General features: G+C 54.0%; 1 protein-coding gene across 1 annotated transcript in view; it reads left to right on the top strand.

The window, feature by feature from the left end:
- mast2 (microtubule associated serine/threonine kinase 2) overlaps positions 1-16,965 on the top strand; it is a 127,929-nt gene that overhangs the window by 63,444 nt on the left and 47,520 nt on the right. Inside the window, 1 exon segment of the mRNA XM_064333637.1 lies at positions 9,784-9,815. Within this exon segment, the coding sequence (XP_064189707.1) occupies positions 9,784-9,815 (32 nt within the window).

Genomic DNA, 16,965 nt, shown 5'->3' with positions numbered 1-16,965 from the left:
GTAGCTAGCTAACGGCTGCGTGATCCACACTGTGCAGTATTAAATGCTAAAGGTAGCTAGCTAACGGCTGCGTGGTCCACACTGTGCAGTTTTACATGCTAAAGGTAGCGTAGCTAACGGCTGCGTGGTCCACACTGTGCAGTATTAAATGCTAAAGGTAGCTAGCTAACGGCTGCGTGATCCACACTGTGCAGTATTACATGCTAAAGGTAGCTAGCTAACAGCTGCTTGATCCACACTGTGCAGTATTACATGCTAAAAGGGGCTCCAGCTGAGTTTTCATTACTGCAGATTCTCCAGGCCTCGTGGATCTGATACCTTTACGAAGCTGAGGTTTTGTAGCTCGCGTTACTCACCTGCTTCTGTTTCCGTTCCGTGTCTTTTCCTCGCTGGCCAGTATCGCCGGACTGTTCTGGAGCTGTGTTCAGTGGCGCTGATGCCTGCCCTACTGACCGACTCCAGCCGCATTCAGTGCACGTACGATTTGACCTCGTGCCTGTGGCCTGGCATTCTTGCGTGCGTGCGTACTGAGAGACCTGATCTCTGTAATTGGTCTGAATGTTCCTCCCCCCCAATTAAGCATGCGATGATGCAGATTATGCAGGTCTGTCTGGACTGCGTCTGTAGTCGTTATGTGATTTTGGCTTGTGCACATTCAGACTGCACACGGGCAGTACTCCAGCCAGCTGGGTAAATGACTGGGGATTTACTGTTCCCCCGGGAACGGGGGGCGTGTCCTGATGAGCCGCATGGTGACATCACGGAGCAGTGCTAGAACGCATGGTTCACGGACAGCGCGGAGGGAACAGTGAGAACCTCCGTTGTGTAACAGGAGAGATCCTGTCGGCTCTCAGCTCTGGTGTTGGGCTGTTCTGTCTGTGTTCTGCAGGCACAGTGTGGTCCTGTCTGTACTGTACTGTGTGTGCCCTGCTGTGTGGCCACTGACCACAACAGGAAGCCAGCTTGACCTGGCCTCAGGATGCTGAGCCACTGACACACACACACGCATACACACAGACACACACACACTTACACACACGCACAAACACACATACATACACACACACACACACACTCACAAACACACATACACACACACACTCACAAACACACATACAAACACATACACACACATACAAACACACACGCACACATACAAACACATACATATAAAACATACACACACACACACACACACACACTCACAAACACACATACATACACATACAAACACACACACACACACATACAAGCATATACATATAAAACATATACACACACACAAACATGTAGATCAAACTTGCACTCAAATGAGCCAGAAAACATGTGCGCAAACACAGGAATGTGTGTGTCCCAGGTCAGTGTCTCTCACACGCTCTCTGAGCGTTCTGGGAGCTGTTAAATTCAGACTGTGGTGCGTGACGAGCTCCCTTTCAGCAACAGGACCCCAGGGCCTGTTTGAAAACAGATCATTCCGTATGAATGTGAGGGCCGGCTGGAGACACGGCGTCCCCTAAAACACTGTCCCGTGTTTGTGTAGTTACGGGCCGCTGTTGTCTAGGGTGACGCTCGGGCTGATGGGATTAGTACTGAGACCGCAGGAGCGTGGCTGAGGCTGGGGCTGGGACAGAGCGCTCTCACAGGCAGGGGTCTCTTAGGCTAACGCTAAGCAGGCCCCTCTCCAGCAGTCTCACTGCTACCCCAAACCCTACACCATAACCCCTATGTTTCACACCCTAACCCTGCCCCCTAGCCCGTATGTTTCACACTTTAACCCATTTGTTTTACCCTAACCCTGCCCCCTAGTCCCTATGTTTTACCCTAACCCTGCCCCCTAGTCCCTATGTTTTACCCTAACCCTGCCCCCTAGTCCCTATGTTTTACATCCTAACCCTGTACCCTAGCCCTAATGTTTCACACCCTAACCTTGCCCCCTAGCCCCTATGTTTCACACCCTAACTCTTGTTTTTCACTTCCTGCACCCTGTTTCACATCCTGCTCCAGACCACTGCCCCGTGCCCTCTGTTTGACACCCGCCCCAGCTCACCGAGCTGTGTGCTCAAACACACACACAGCCGTGTGCTCAAACACACACACAGCCGTGTGCTCAAACACACACACACAGAGCTGTGTGCTCAAACACACACCGAGCTGTATGCTCAAACACACACACAGCCGTGTGCTCAAACACACACACAGCCGTGTGCTCAAACACACACATCCAACAGCCTCCAGGCAACCAGTCAGCCGCAGATGTTACGATAGCAGAAGGTCAGAAAAACAAACATGAAATATTCACCTGCCCTAAGTGACCAAACGAGTTCAGATCAAACACACGTTACACATGAGCCTCTCCTAATGGGGGGGGACACACACTCAACAGAGCGACAGACACAAAATCATAACGGAAGCTGTTAGACACGTGTGGCCCCGGCCTCCTCTTTAGCAGAGAGCAGTGAACAGGATCCCTTTTGTGATTTAGCAGGCGCCCTTAATGGGGGGTGGGGGATTCCTCCCAAATGAGTGTTGGTCCCAGCCTAAACTCGCCTCGTGCCGGCTGAGTGATCCAAACGCTCGGTCCTGCCCGGTTGAGGAGGCTTCCTCTCTTTTTTGGGGGGGGGGGGGGGGCTGAGCGCATTCAGGAGGAGCAGTGGTAATTAATGTCCCCCTTGCTTCCTCGTCCTGATGTTCTATTTTAAGTGTGCGGCCAGTTAATCAGGAGCAGCCCCGCCCCGCCCCGCCGCGCCCCCCACCTTGCGCTCCGCTGCTTGCGGCTCTGATTAAAAGCGCTCCGCTCTGCGGCCGCCCCGCTTCGCCGTTAATGGCTTTTTATTGCCTTAAATGTGTTTGCTGAGGGGGGGCGGGGGGGGGCAGGGCGGCTCGTAATGGTTTTCGCCGCTCGTGGTGAGCCCCTGCTTCGTAAGTGCTTTCGCTGGCCCCCGCGGGGCAGGTGGGTTGCGTGGGGGGGCTCTGCCAGTAGCGGGCATGCTGGTGCCCGCTCAGAGACCACAGCTGTGCTTCTGCCTCAGGAGGCGGGGCTTAGGACAGTGATGGACGGGTGGATTCCATTTAGAGATTATTGTTCTCTGCCGCAGCCTGTCTGATAATAGAATGTAATGGACTGACTGTTCCGTAATAGCTTAAAACGTCCCTCATCCCCTGCTTCACATCACTACCTCACACAGTTCTACCACACGCATCTCTACCACACACAGCTCTACCACACACAGCTCAATGCAAACCTCTACCACACACATCTCTGGCACACACAGCTCTACCACACACAGCTCAATGCACAACTCTACCAAACACAGCTGTACCCCACACATCTCTACCACACACTGCTCTACCACACACATCTCTACCACACACAGCTGTATGTTCAGCCCGTCCCTGCAGTTGCGAGCTGGTTTGCTGCAGTGTCTGACTCAGAGGGCCCTGGCCCTGTGCTGCGGGTGTGGAGCTGTGCTGTCTGGGCCTGTGCTGCGGGTGTGGAGCTGTGCTGTCTGGGCCTGTGTTCAGCATACGCTAGGTGTGCACACAGCGTCTTCTCTCCAGAGCTGCGCCGGGCTGCCAGGAGTCCGGGCTCCTTCGGGTCTCCTGTAATTGGTGCGTTATCCCCCGGTCTCCTGTAATTGGTGCGTTATCCCCCGGTCTCCTGTAATTGGTGCGTTATCCCCCAGCCGGTCGGATGTGCTGGGATTACACCGTGTCTCTCTTTAATCTGAGAGTGAAAGATTCGGGCACTTTGGATCGTTAGCTTTGGCCGTTTCCCTCCCGTGGGCTGAATGCAGAAGTGACCCTTTAACACGTGCACTAAGAGAGGAGCCAGGAGTGGTTGGTAAACGTGATGAGCCTTTGTTGAGTCATCAGTTTCCAACTCTCCAAACAGTTCAATATTCAGATCAGCCCGGTTTCCATAGCAGAATGCATTATGGGATAATTTACCCTGCATCAGTGTAAATTGAGCCTGAGAGTTACTCAGCCTTCTGCACCACATAATATTATTGAGTCTCTCTCTGTATGAGAATGTCTGTTGCATCTCTTTTGATTAGGCTATCTCATTGATATGCCCAGTAACACTTAGCCTAATGAACATTAAGGCTGTGACTACAATTAATACTGTATTTTTTATTGTGTCTTGTGTTAATCGCATGCTCAATCTGGGTTGCAGCTTGTAATTGTGATATTGTTCTGGAAGAAAAAAGCAATTCACTTGTCTACAAATTATTTAACATATTTTAAACCTAAGGCCTCTTTCTCGGTGAAGCGAATAGTGTTGGAGAGCAAGTGTGTGTGTGTGTGTGTGTGTGTGTGTGTGTGTGTGTGTGTGTGTGTGTGTGTGGAAAGGAAAGAGGGCATTTGTCTGGCAGATACAAGTATGTGCTGTCAGCCTGTTTGCTCTCAGGGAAATTAGCATATTTAGCTCTGAAATCCCCTGCCTCCTGACGGACAGGATTAAGTTAGTGTCATCTGCAGTTTCTAATTCAGTGGGCCTGCCAGTCACTGTGAGGCCGGGCGATGGAGGCTCTTCCTGCCTGCTGTCGCCCCCCCGCCGGCCTCCCTCTACCCTGCCAACCACACGCGCTCATTACCCTGTGACCGCACACTGCTGCCGTGGTTACCATGTGGTCCACATCCAGGTCCAGAACCACAGAGACCCGGCACTCTCATACAGGAGAGGAGAGACCTGCACTCCTGTACAGGAGAGGAGAGACCTGCACTCTCATACAGGAGAGGAGAGACCCACACTCTCATACAGGAGAGGAGAGACCAGCACTCTCATACAGGAGAGGAGAGACCTGCACTCTCATACAGGAGAGGAGAGACCTGCACTCTCATACAGGAGAGGAGAGACCTGCACTCTCATACAGGAGAGGAGAGACCTGCACTCTCGTACAGGAGAGGAGAGACCTGCACTCTCGTACAGGAGAGGAGAGACCTGCACTCTCGTACAGGAGAGGAGAGACCTGCACTCTCGTACAGGAGAGGAGAGACCTGCACTCTCGTACAGGAGAGGAGAGACCTGCACTCTCGTACAGGAGAGGAGAGACCTGCACTCTCGTACAGGAGAGGAGAGACCTGCACTCTCGTACAGGAGAGGAGAGACCTGCACTCTCGTACAGGAGAGAGAGACCTGCACTCTCGTACAGGAGAGGAGAGACCCACACTCCTGTACAGGAGAGGAGAGACCTGCACTCTCATACAGGAGAGGAGAGACCTGCACCTCGTACAGGAGAGGAGAGACCTGCACTCTCATACTGGAAGCGAGACCTGCACTCTTGTACAGGAGAGAAGAGACCTGCACTCTCATACAGGAGAGGAGAGACCAGCACACTCATATAGAGAGGAGAGACCCACACTCCTGTACAGGAGAGGAGAGACCAGCACACTCATATAGGAGAGGAGAGACCGCACTCTCATACAGGAGAGGAGAGACCTGCACTCTCTACGAGAGGTAGAGACCTGCACTCTCATACAGGAGAGGAGAGACCTGCGCTCTCGTACAGGAGAGGAGAGACCAGCACTCTCATACTGGAGAGTAGAGACCAGCACTCTCATACAGGAGAGGAGAGACCTGCGCTCTTGTACAGGAGAGGAGAGACCAGCACTCTCATACTGGAGAGGAGAGACCAGCACTCTCATACTGGAGAGGAGAGACCAGCACTCTCATACTGGAGAGGAGAGATCTGCACTCTCGTACAGGAGAGGAGAGACCCCATCTGTACAGAGTGGGGAAGCAGTAATCCATTGGGAGGAGACTCTGGTAGAAGAAGGGGGTGATTATTGCAGTATTGAAAAAAAGTGTGACTAATAGTTGTACGCTCAGCTGGCTGTGCGTGAATTCATGCATTTTAAGAGGATGAGGCGCTGTCTCTTCACAGCAGGGCGGGGGGTGAGCGCGCCTGTCAGTGTTTGACGGTGGGGGGGTGGGGGTTTGGGGTGGGGGGGTGCGTCTGCCTGCCTTGAGCACTCATGTTCTCCAGATGATCTTCCTTTTAAATGGCTCCTGACTGGATTTGAGCGGCGCTCGGTCCGGGCCCGTCCCGCTACGCCCATCACCCTAATCACATCACCCTGTCACGCCGCACGCACTCAGGGCGTATCGACGCCTTCCCCATCGGAGAGATTGCTTTCCGTCCAGCGCGCGCTCGTCCAAACTGTCACTCTCCGGCTAATTTCATTGGCGTGCCCTCCGTCTGACTTCGGCGCGGTCTGCTTCGGGACGGCCTCCAGCTCCCCGGGGGGGAGGGGCGGGGGGGGCGGCGGCGGGGAGCAGACGCACAACCCCCACCCCCCCCCGGAGGGGGTTAGGCAGATGCTGCCTGTCCCAGGGTAGCTGTGCTTAATGCGCTGTCTTTTTGGCGGAGCGTAGATGAAGCGTTCAGATTGCGGGGCTTGTGTGGGCGGGGCCTGTGTGGGCGGGGCCGTGCCCGTCCTGTCCCCCTGGGCTCCTGTCAGCTGCTCGGCCACTGATACTATGCTACCACATCTATTTGTGTCAGTTGGTTGGTTCACATTTTTCATTTATTTATTTGCAAAAAAATTGCTTGATTGTGTGCACATTTAAACTGTCTGAGTGGTAACAAGATGCACTGTCGGTGTAAGATGTCTGTACCACTGGACAGTGTTATGGCTGGAGTGGCAGTGGTTCGTGGCAGAGTCAGGCTTGTTCGTGGCAGTGAGCAGGCTATGGAGCAGCAGCAGTGGTTCTGTAGCAGTATGGAGCAGCAGCAGTATGGAGCAGGAGCAGTGGTTCTGTAGCAGTATGGAGCAGCAGCAGTGGTTCTGTAGCAGTATGGAGCAGCAGCAGTATGGAGCAGGAGCAGTGGTTATGTGGCAGTATGGAACAGTGGCAGTGGTTCTGTGGCAGTATGGATCAGCGGCTGTGGTTCAGTGGCAGTATGGAGCAGCAGCAGTATGGAGCAGGAGCAGTGGTTCTGTAGCAGTATGGAGCAGCAGCAGTATGGAGCAGGAGCAGTGGTTCTGTAGCAGTATGGAGCAGCAGCAGTAGGGCAGGCAGTGTTATGTGCAGTATGGAGCAGCAGTAGTATGGATCAGGAGCAGTGACTGGCTGAATGCAGCAGCAGTCGCAGTGCGTACATGCTCAGAATGCAGCCCTCTCTGAGCTGTCCTTGCAGATTGGGTCACAGCTGGAGCATGCTCAGTAGCAGGCAGTGGGTGAGCGTGGGTCTCCAGAATTTCAGCTCAGCCAGCTCGTACACCAACACTCACATAGTCAAGCATGCGGTGTGGAAACTAGATTATTACCAGGGCTGGAAGGAATGGTGTGCACTTAACAATAACCCGTGATGATGATAACATTGTTACTGAGATTCTGTATCATGTTGTAGCTGTGGTTAGGTTAAATAACAGTACAGTGATTAAAAAAAAAACCTGGTATAAGGGCTTAATGAATTATTAAAATCTAACAAAAAATGATCAACACAAAGCTTGATTGAATGATTAAAATGTAGCAAAAAGTGAACAACCCGCCATGTAAAACAACACGCCATGTAAAAATGGGCAGTGTGCCACGGTGTGCCACACTGCGACACTGATAAGTGTGGAAAACCTGATCAGCAGGTCCGGCAGGCTCCAGGGTCGTTATCGCACGATCCGGCCTGGAACGGGACTGTGCCGGTAGGAAGCAGAGGCGCTCCAGGGTGCCTCCGTGTCCCCCACAGGCGAGCCAGAGGTGAAGGACAGATTCCCCCCCTCGAGTGGCGGAGAGAACACGGGGAGCTCGGTCGAGAGCACCAGCTGCCGCTCTTCACACACTCCCCCTTCACACCAGACACGCCGGCCTGTGGACCAGCCAGTGCAGATCTGCAGAAGAGCTTGTTATCTCTCCGTGCTGTCTTAACCAAATATTTTTGGTCCCCGCTGTTGCACTCTGTATTGTACCTTGGTTGCTTTTTTTGGAAAGGGACACTGAATGAAATGTGATCAGCTACAATGAAAGTGCAGGGAATTGGCTTTGGGTTGAAAAATATTTTTTTGGAAAAGGTCAGGGTTTTTCCCCTTCCATCGCACCATTTCTTACTGGGTTTGGAAACCCAGCCTTACATCCCTGCAGTTTCATTCCCTGATCACATAGTCATGCTTAGAGGCAGGAGAGACTGGGTAGGAGAGAGAGACAGTCAGAGAGAGAGTTAGGTAACTCAGACCGAGGGGGCGGTGGTCACGCCACGTTGGCGATTTTCGCGGGACGGGGCACATTACGAAAGCTGGGCCTTGCGGGCAGGAGCAGCAATTGGCCGGTGTAATGGAAGAGAGGGGAGGGGCCCTGGGGGGGGGCGGGCTCTAACTGACGCTAGCGGCTCTCACTGCTGATTGGGGCTCTTTGATTCGTTGTTTGTTGACGGGGTGCCGCTTGTTTGCTGGTGACTGTGACGGGGACGGTTCCGCTGAACCTTTGGACGTGCTGCAGCCATGTCGCGGGCGCGGCTCACCCGGTGGGTCGCGCCCGCGGGGCCCCCTCGGGGTGCACCCGCTCGCCTCCCGTAAATATTTGAACAGACAAAGCGGCGGGTGACCCGCGCCTCGGCCTCCGCGCGAAGCTTCCTTTCGTTTGCTCTGTGCGGTCGTGTGAGCGAGATCAACAGCACCGCAGGAAATAGAGGAGCCGGTCAGGTGGCTGTGTGCGAGTGGGGGGTGGGGGGTGCAGGCGATCCTCCCATTAAAATTGTGAGCGAAAAGTCGTAAAAAAGTCCACTGAGGCCACCGCTGACCCCCGTAGGCTGAAGTCCGGGAGGCCGCCTCTCCCAGTCGCGGTCCAAGACCCTCCGGACCTCTCCAAAACCCGCCCCCCCCACCCCTCCCACTGCCAAAACCGACAGAAGACTGAGAAAATGTTATTGGTTAATATTGCATGAGGCCATATGGCTTTGTTGAAGAGGGGACGGCAGCGATGTGGCCCAACCGCTTCACCGGGGCTGCAGCGTGGAGATGCTGGTTTGAATCCAGTCCTGTCTCATGTTCATAGTACAGAAAATATTCAGACTCCTACTGCTGCAGAAACGTGTAACTGGCACTAAGAAATGCTGTGTTTTTGTGTTTGTTTCCTGTCCTGGAATTGGAATAGTCCTCTACTGCCATCTAGTGGACACGGTCAACATGAACATATCTTTAAGTGGCTGTGGCATGCAGCAGTGTTGCTGTTTATTTTTAATCTGAGGGGACGCGTTTCCCACTGTATTGGGCCCTACTTGTTTTAATGGGGATTAATGTTTTTAAACTGAACCGTACTGCTTTGTAGCTGGTTATTGCTGACTCAGACAGGTTCAGTTGCTTTATCCCTCTGGGAGATGTAAAATGGGGTCTGAATGGCATAGACATGCGTTTTGTCATCTTTGAAGGTATGACCATTAACTCGGGAACCGTTACACTTAGCCAGTGCATTTAGATGCACAATTGTTTCGTAATTGTTATATTTCAGGGTTCATTCCACTTCTGGAAAAACCACTCACTGTTTTCCGTGTCGCAAACCTGTTTGTTTCTGGTAGTCTTACAGTGCCACCTAGTGTTTTTTATTCATTATAACATTCAGATGTACTGTATTACAACACACGCCAACGACAGAAACCACAAAAACCACTGTTGGGTTCATTTACACACTGACTGGTTGGCATTAATATTTGTTTTATGTGGGAAACCTTATCGTTTCATGTTCTGTGGCTTCTTAAGATAGATATTTTTAAAAAAATGGAACGGTTTCTTCACAGTGTTGAACGATGAGAAAGCACTAACGTAGTTTTTTTTTTTCCATTTCTCTTTCAGAAGGAGCTGAGCCTTCCGAGAAGAGGCAGTTTGTAAGTACCCTTTTATTGTCTGTGGGTAACCAATGAGAACGTGCTTACTGGGTGACAGTACCCTTTTATTGTCTGTGGGTAGCCAATGAGAACGCGCTTACTGGGTGACAGAGATGACCTTTTCCCCCCAGTGCTGAAAGGAGGCCAGGTGAAATGGCTGTAACTCTGCTGAGTATGTGAGCGCATTGATCCTGTGGGATGTATTCAGGCATGCTGGTCTCCTCTCTGAAGGTTCATGCGTTCAGCAGCCTGTTCTCGTGGAGCCTCTGCCTGTGAGGACATGTGGTCCCTGTTAGTTGCGTAACCTTTCGCTGCGAGATTTCTTCACCCGGGACTTCCTTCCTCCGCCGTCCCTCGCTCTCGGGGCGTGCGAGATGGGGGCCTGTGTGTGAGAGAGAGAGTCACGCTCGCGTGTCAGATCCTTAATCGCTCCAGAGCGTACGGGGCGTTGTTTTGCAGTGCATTGTGGGCCTCCGATGTGGCGGCGAACGGTAGGGATCTGTGGCGGAAGTTCTGTTTGGTGGCCGGGGGCAAGGTCCGGGGGGGGCTTGTCTGAGGCCCTGTCAGCGGCCCTGTCAGCGGCCCTGTCTGAGCTCCTGTATGAAGCCAGCCGCCCTGTGTGTCCCTGGGGCCTGTGGTAGCACTCTCAGTGGCCCTGTGTGAAACCAGTTGCCCCATGTGTCTGCACTTCCCTGGGAAGGAGATGAGCTGATAGAATAAGTCTGTGTTTGATATGAACAGGGCCTGGATCTGACGTCTTCCTCCCAGCGTTAGAGTGAAACATGGCTTGTTCTGTCGGGTAGCTGACGGCTGTTATTCCTGTCCAGAATGAGCTGGCTCTTTGTCGTGCCCACTGCAAAACCAGAGAAGAGCAGGTCTTCACTGCAGCTGTGAAGTGGGCTCTCCCTGTTGCCACTGCCTAGAATAGCTTTTGCAACACATTACAAGCTGCGGGGTCAGGGGTCAGGGGTTCAGAGGTCATCATGAAGGTGAGTGCTGGAATAAAAGCCCTTTTCCGCTTCACTCCGTCACCACAGCGCAGAGGAGAAGCGCATCGCGTGGAAACTGAGTGTTTGTGCAGGCGGTTCGGCAGTGAAAGGGTGTCCTAGTTTTCACTTGGTTACAAGCGTCGGGGCTGACCTCAAAAACAACGTCTACTGTCTCAACTTTTCCACCGCCTTTGAAGGGGGCCTGGTTGTTAAAATTTTTTTTCGTTCTCATGAATAATTTCTGCTGTAAGACAGCGATGTTTACTGCTTGGCCTTTGGGTATGTATTACTCCGGAGAGTTTTTTTTTTTTTTTTGGAGGGCTGGGGGAATTGTTGGCTCTAAGGGGTACTTTGTGAATTTCTGTGATTGCCGTTGGAGTCCCAGTTTTATCCTGCCGGCAGTTTTTGTGCGGAAGCCTAATTAAGAAAGTTTGTAGGAATGTTTCAACGGCGATGAAAAGTGGACAAATAACTGAAAGTTAAATTCAGGGCTCAGTCCCGCGGTCCCCAGTCTCCCTGTCACGTATAGCACCCCTAATTGCATTATCATGCCCTGTGGCTGCATCAGTGCCCTAATCAGGGCGATTAGCTGCGGATGCTACGCTGGCCTTTGCTGTAACCGAATGCTCTTCGAATGATCCCGGCTATTGTCTCTTTGCTGTTGTGAAGCGCAGCGGCCAGATTTAGCCGACAGGTTGCTGGGAAGAGCGGTGGGGGGGGGGGGTACCTCGGTGTCCCTCGGATTCCTGGAACAGGAACTGCCCGGCCTGGGGAGAGCTGGGGTGGAGGGGGAGGTGTGGGGGAGGGGGAGGGTGACAGCTGCACCTCCCCGGAGGTTTTGTGATACCAGGAGAATGCCCTGTGCCTCCCGCACACTGAGCCCCGCACACTGAGGTCCGGTGTGGTACAGACCACGGCCTCCCTCGCACCTCTCCAGGGCTCTATAAAAGGACCGGGCCCTGTCCCGGAGCCGGACGCCGGCCCTCTCACGGTTAGCAGCATTTTGATTGGCGCACTCTCCAGAGACGGTGGTGTCAGAGTGGGCGGGGCTCTCCGGCCTGTTTGGCCTGCCGGGATTGGCTGTCTTCTACAGGAAGATAAACAAGCAGCTCAGGCTGAGTGTGGAGGGCTGTGAGCGGTGAGACCTGACCACCAGCTGCTCCTCGCTCCCCCAGGTTTCTGACACAGGATCTGCGGGGGTGGGGGGGGGGATGACTTGGCCGTTCCTGTCCACACCTTGTGGGCTCAGCATTTGCTGTGTCACTTAGGGGTTCTCCGGCTCCTGGAACTGTCTGCTCACGGGCACTGATCATGGAGTTTGTGCTGATCCCAAGCTGAGACTTAGTTTAGCTGCCTGACGTATCGGCTGCCTCTGAAGATTTTTTTACAGGAATTTGTCATACTAGCAGGTCTGCTTTGTTTGCTTTGTCTTTTCTGGTGGACAGTCTTTGAGCGGATTTTACAGTGTTCTATGTTACTGGTGTTCTGTCGGAGGTCCTCTAAGCCTCAGGGTTTACTGTGCATGTGTGTTGCATTATTGTTAAATCGCTCTTATGAGCGCTTGGCATTCTGAGTTTGTAAGTGTAGCTGCGGAGTGTCGTGCTGCTGAAGTTCAGTGGGAGTAAGTGCGGTATATTGGGACTGTTGTGTTTGGCCCCTGTAAACACACACGCATGCTCATGCTGCAGGTCATGCCCACAGTCACACGATCCGCAATGTAAGGAATACACCGCCGCGTTCTCGCTGCCGAGCTAGCGCTAGCGCTAGCACAGCTCTGCCCGCGGACGCTCAGGGCTCACTGCAGCGAGAGAACAGCGCTTCAGCGGGTCAGCAACGCCGCCGCTCCTTTGTTTCCGTGCGTTTCGTTAGCCGTTGCTAGCCTGTCTCCCTGTGCGGTAGCTGATCTCCGGCTGATCTGCCGAAGCGGGGGTTGGCGAGCCTGACATGGCCCCGCGGCGGCGGCATTGAGCTCGCCTCGCCCCCCTCACCCCCCCGCCAAAGACATGAAGAAGAGGAAGGAGCGGGCCGGAGCCCCCTGTCTGCGCATCCAGTAAGACCCGCTAACCCGACGCTCGCGCGCCGTTAGCATGGGACGCTAACCCGCTCGACGCTCGCGCGCCGTTAGCATGGGACGCTAACCCGCTCGACGCTCGCGCGCCGTTAGCATGGGACGCTAACCCGCTCGACGCTCGCGCGCCGTTAGCATGGGACGCTAACCCACTCGACGCTCACGCGCCGTTAGCATCGGATGCTAACCCGCTCGACGCTCACGCGCCGTTAGCATCGGACGCTAACTCGCTCGCGCGCCATTAGCATCGGACGCTAACCCCGGGCTCACTTACACGGACTGTAGCCCAGGCCCCCCGGCGGCAGTGAGGCCCGGGGGGTCGGCCCGAGGGGCAGTATTGTTATCCAGAGAGATCTGGGGGTTGGGGCGGCGGTGGGGGGGGGTCAGAGAGTTCCGGTTGATTGACGGAGGCAGGCAGGGGCTCAGCTTACACGCTGTGGAAACGCTGAGTGTCTCCCCAATGGAAATAAAGAGCGGAGGGATTCGTGTGGGCTGACCCCGCTCCCTCACCCTCCCTGCCTCCTCTTTCATCTGAGAGCCCTGTCTCTGAGCCTGGATAACACCCAGCGCGCTTCACTGTGGGCTAGCTGGGCAAGAAGCACTTAATGCTAACGCACAGAGCAGTGTGCTGTGGACTGAGTGCATCAGTAGTGTTTAATGCTAACGCACAGAGCAGTGTGCTGTGGACTGAGTGCATCAGTAGTGTTTAATGCTAACGCACAGAGCAGTGTGCTGTGGACTGAGTGCATCAGTAGTGTTTAATGCTAACGCACAGAGCAGTGTGCTGTGGACTGAGTGCATCAGTAGTGTTTAATGCTAACGCACAGAGCAGTGTGCTGTGGACTGAGTGTATCAGTAGTGTTTAATGCTAACGCACAGAGCAGTGTGCTGTGGACTGAGTGTATCAGTAGTGTTTAATGCTAACGCACAGAGCAGTGTGCTGTGGACTGAGTGTATCAGTAGTGTTTAATGCTAACGCACAGAGCAGTGTGCTGTGGACTGAGTGTATCAGTAGTGTTTAATGCTAACGCACAGAGCAGTGTGCTGTGGACTGAGTGTATCAGTAGTGTTTAATGCTAACGCACAGAGCAGTGTGCTGTGGATCAGTAATGCTGTGAGCTGTGTGAATCAGTAGTGTTTAATGCTAACGCACAGAGCTGTACACTGGACAGACTGGATCAGTGGTGTTTAATGCTAACGCACAGAGCTGTACACTGGACAGACTGGATCAGTAGTGTTTAATGCTAACGCACGGAGCAGTGTGCTGTGGACTGACTGGATCAGTGGTGTTTAATGCTAACACACAAGGCTGTACCCTGTATATATTCTGGGTCCATAGTGTTTAATACAGGGCTGTACGATGTGAACTGACTCCTCTGTGCACTGTGGTCTACCTGGGTAGGAAACTTTTAATGCTAATGGGAAGAGCAGCTTTTCATTCAGAAATGCAGTGCTATGCTGGTGCACGTATTTCCAGTGGAACTGGAAGAGCTTTTGTTTCGCGTCAAGTTTTCTGACCCGAAGCAGAACGGTTTCCTCCCCCGAGCAGAGAGCCCTGATCTTCCACACGCTGACGGAACAGGAGCTGGGTCTGGGTGCAGTTAGTCACCCGCTCCTCCCACCCCTCTCCTCCCGCCCCTCTCCCTGGTAAAGAGCAGCTCAGATCGCCCGCCATCGGTGCGTAGAGGCACTCAGCCTGATAGCGCGCCCCCTGGAGGAGGCGTGTCTACCTGTGTGTCGGGACACACCTGCCTGAAGACCCGCCCACGCACGCTACATCCAGACTTCCTGTCGGGGCAGTGTGCCCCCCCACATTATAAGAGCAATGTGCTCCACGCTGTAACATGCTGAAGGCCAGCCGCACTGGTTTTGTCCTAAGTCAGTGTTCTAGAACTCCATTGCTTTCGCTTACCAGTAGTGATTGTGACATCACCATTAGAATGTTCAGTTGAGAACATTCTGATCGCGTATTTGTGACATTTCTCCTTAAAGGGTTAAATAAATGCAGTCATGCGCTGGCAGCTGCAGGTTTATGGCTCTGGAGCCTGTCAGCACAGCGGTGATGGAGAGGCCCTGTATGACAGACGTTAGTGCAGCCGAACGGAGAGACACCGGAGATAATCAAAGGCGAATGTAGTTCCCTCAGATGAGGTTCTCTGGGATGCGTCGCGCACATGTGAATTATTCAGCTGTGGAGAACGGCAGCTGCCTCCGGGCGCCGCGCTCTCTGCGGGGGCCGGTACTGGAGCGAGACGGCTGCCATTACGGCTCTGATTGCCGGCGCGGTGCTGGGGATCGGTGTGGGGATGCGCGCGGGGCTCTGCTCGCTGCAGGGGTGAGGCAGGGCTGTGAGGCACCGCGGGCACCCCGGGCTTCCGCTCTCTCTGTCTCTGACAGAGCTGCTGAGCCGCAGCTGAACCGGGGGAGAGCGACACAGAGACGCTGCTGAGAGGAGCTCTGTGCTGCTCTGTGCTGGAGTCACATGCTCTGTGCTGCTCTATGCTTTATTCACATGCTCTGTGCTGCTCTGTGCTTTAGTCATATGCTCTGTGCTGCTCTGTGTTGTAGTCACATGCTCTGTGCTGCTCTGTGTTGTAGTCACATGCTCTGTGCTGCTCTGTGCTGTAATCACATGCTCTGTGCTGGAGTCACATGCTCTGTGCTGCTCTGTGCTGGAGTCACATGCTCTGTGCTGCTCTGTGCTTTAGTCGCATGCTCTGTGCTGCTCTGTGCTGCAGTCACATGCTCTGTGCTGGAGTCACATGCTCTGTGCTGCTCTGTGTTGTAGTCACATGCTCTGTGCTGCAGTCACATGCTCTGTGCTGCTCTGTGCTGTAATCACATGCTCTGTGCTGCAGTCACATGCTCTGTGCTGCTCTGTGCTGCAGTCACATGCTCTGTGCTGCTGTCACATGGTGCAGATCGTGCCCCCTCTATGCCGGTGTCTGCATGTGGTCATGAGGCCGTATTACTGTATGTGTGTGTGCAGCCCAGGAATGACAATCCCATCCCCTCACCTCCCCCACCCCCGTAAGTGTCCTGTCTGTACCACTGACACTGAGAAAGAGACCCAAGCACAGGGAGGTCGGGGGTCAAGGGTCAGAGGCCAGGTTTGCTGGGTGGGGAGCAGGGGGGCTATCCCTCATGGTGTGTGCTTGTCATGTTGATGGACAGTAGTTCAGTGCTTTGTCTCTTCTGTGAGCTCCAGGGAGTGTTTAGCGTTGCATGCAGAGGTGGAGCTGCTTGCTCTCTGGCTGCTCTTCCAGACCCTGCTGCTCCCGCTGCTCTCCTGGCTCGTGTGGCGTCCAGGCTCTGACAGCAGCCCTCGCTCACGCCCTCTCTACCGCTTTCCCTCCCGCCACTCCCGCGCAGGATCTGGCCGGCCGCGCAGTACCGCTGCCATGGCAACAGCCTCCTCCAGCAGCTGCTGTCTCCCACCTCCTCCTCCCCCGGTCCCCAGCACTTCCTGTCGGCCGGGGGCCACGAGGGGCCCGTGTCCGCCCCCGTCCTGGGTCGGTGCAGCCCCCGGGCCCTCTCCCAAAACGCCAACCCCTTCCTCTGGAGGTAAGACGGGTGTGCTCGGGCACGGGACGCCGTCACTCCACTAATACGGCCTGACACCTTCACTGTGAGGCCGATGCCTGATCTGAGCACGTTTGCCTGTTTGTTTAACCTTTAACTTGCATCCTTAAAGAGGCTGCTCGTTCTTTCAACCTTGAACAGAAATTACCCCCCTTTTTTTTAAACCAAGCCTTTGATTGATTCGGTTGAGTTGCGTTTCGGTGGGAAACGACTAACAAGCGGGGCATGTGATGTTACCATAGATAGCTAATAACCACCGGTGCGGTGTCAGCTCTGTGTGTTCCGGGTAATTATCCCATGGGCTGCTTGTTTGTCTCCGTCCTGCGCCGCGCTCGGATCTGATGACGCTAATTGCTAAGTGGGCTGAGCGATGCTGTTGCCTGTGGGTGTTCCCTGGCTAACAGGTGCTGGGCAGGAAGCGTGCACGCACAACAAACCACAGACCTACAGAAAATATTCCAGGAGGAAGTTTCTCCTTTTTCCGTCCATGGTAATGAGTACTAAGCCGTGT

Source organism: Anguilla rostrata, chromosome 4 (assembly GCF_018555375.3).
Source record: "Anguilla rostrata isolate EN2019 chromosome 4, ASM1855537v3, whole genome shotgun sequence".
NCBI lineage: Eukaryota > Metazoa > Chordata > Actinopteri > Anguilliformes > Anguillidae > Anguilla > Anguilla rostrata.
The sequence above is the reverse complement of the archived record's forward strand: the minus strand, read 5'-3'. Positions and strand labels throughout refer to the sequence as shown.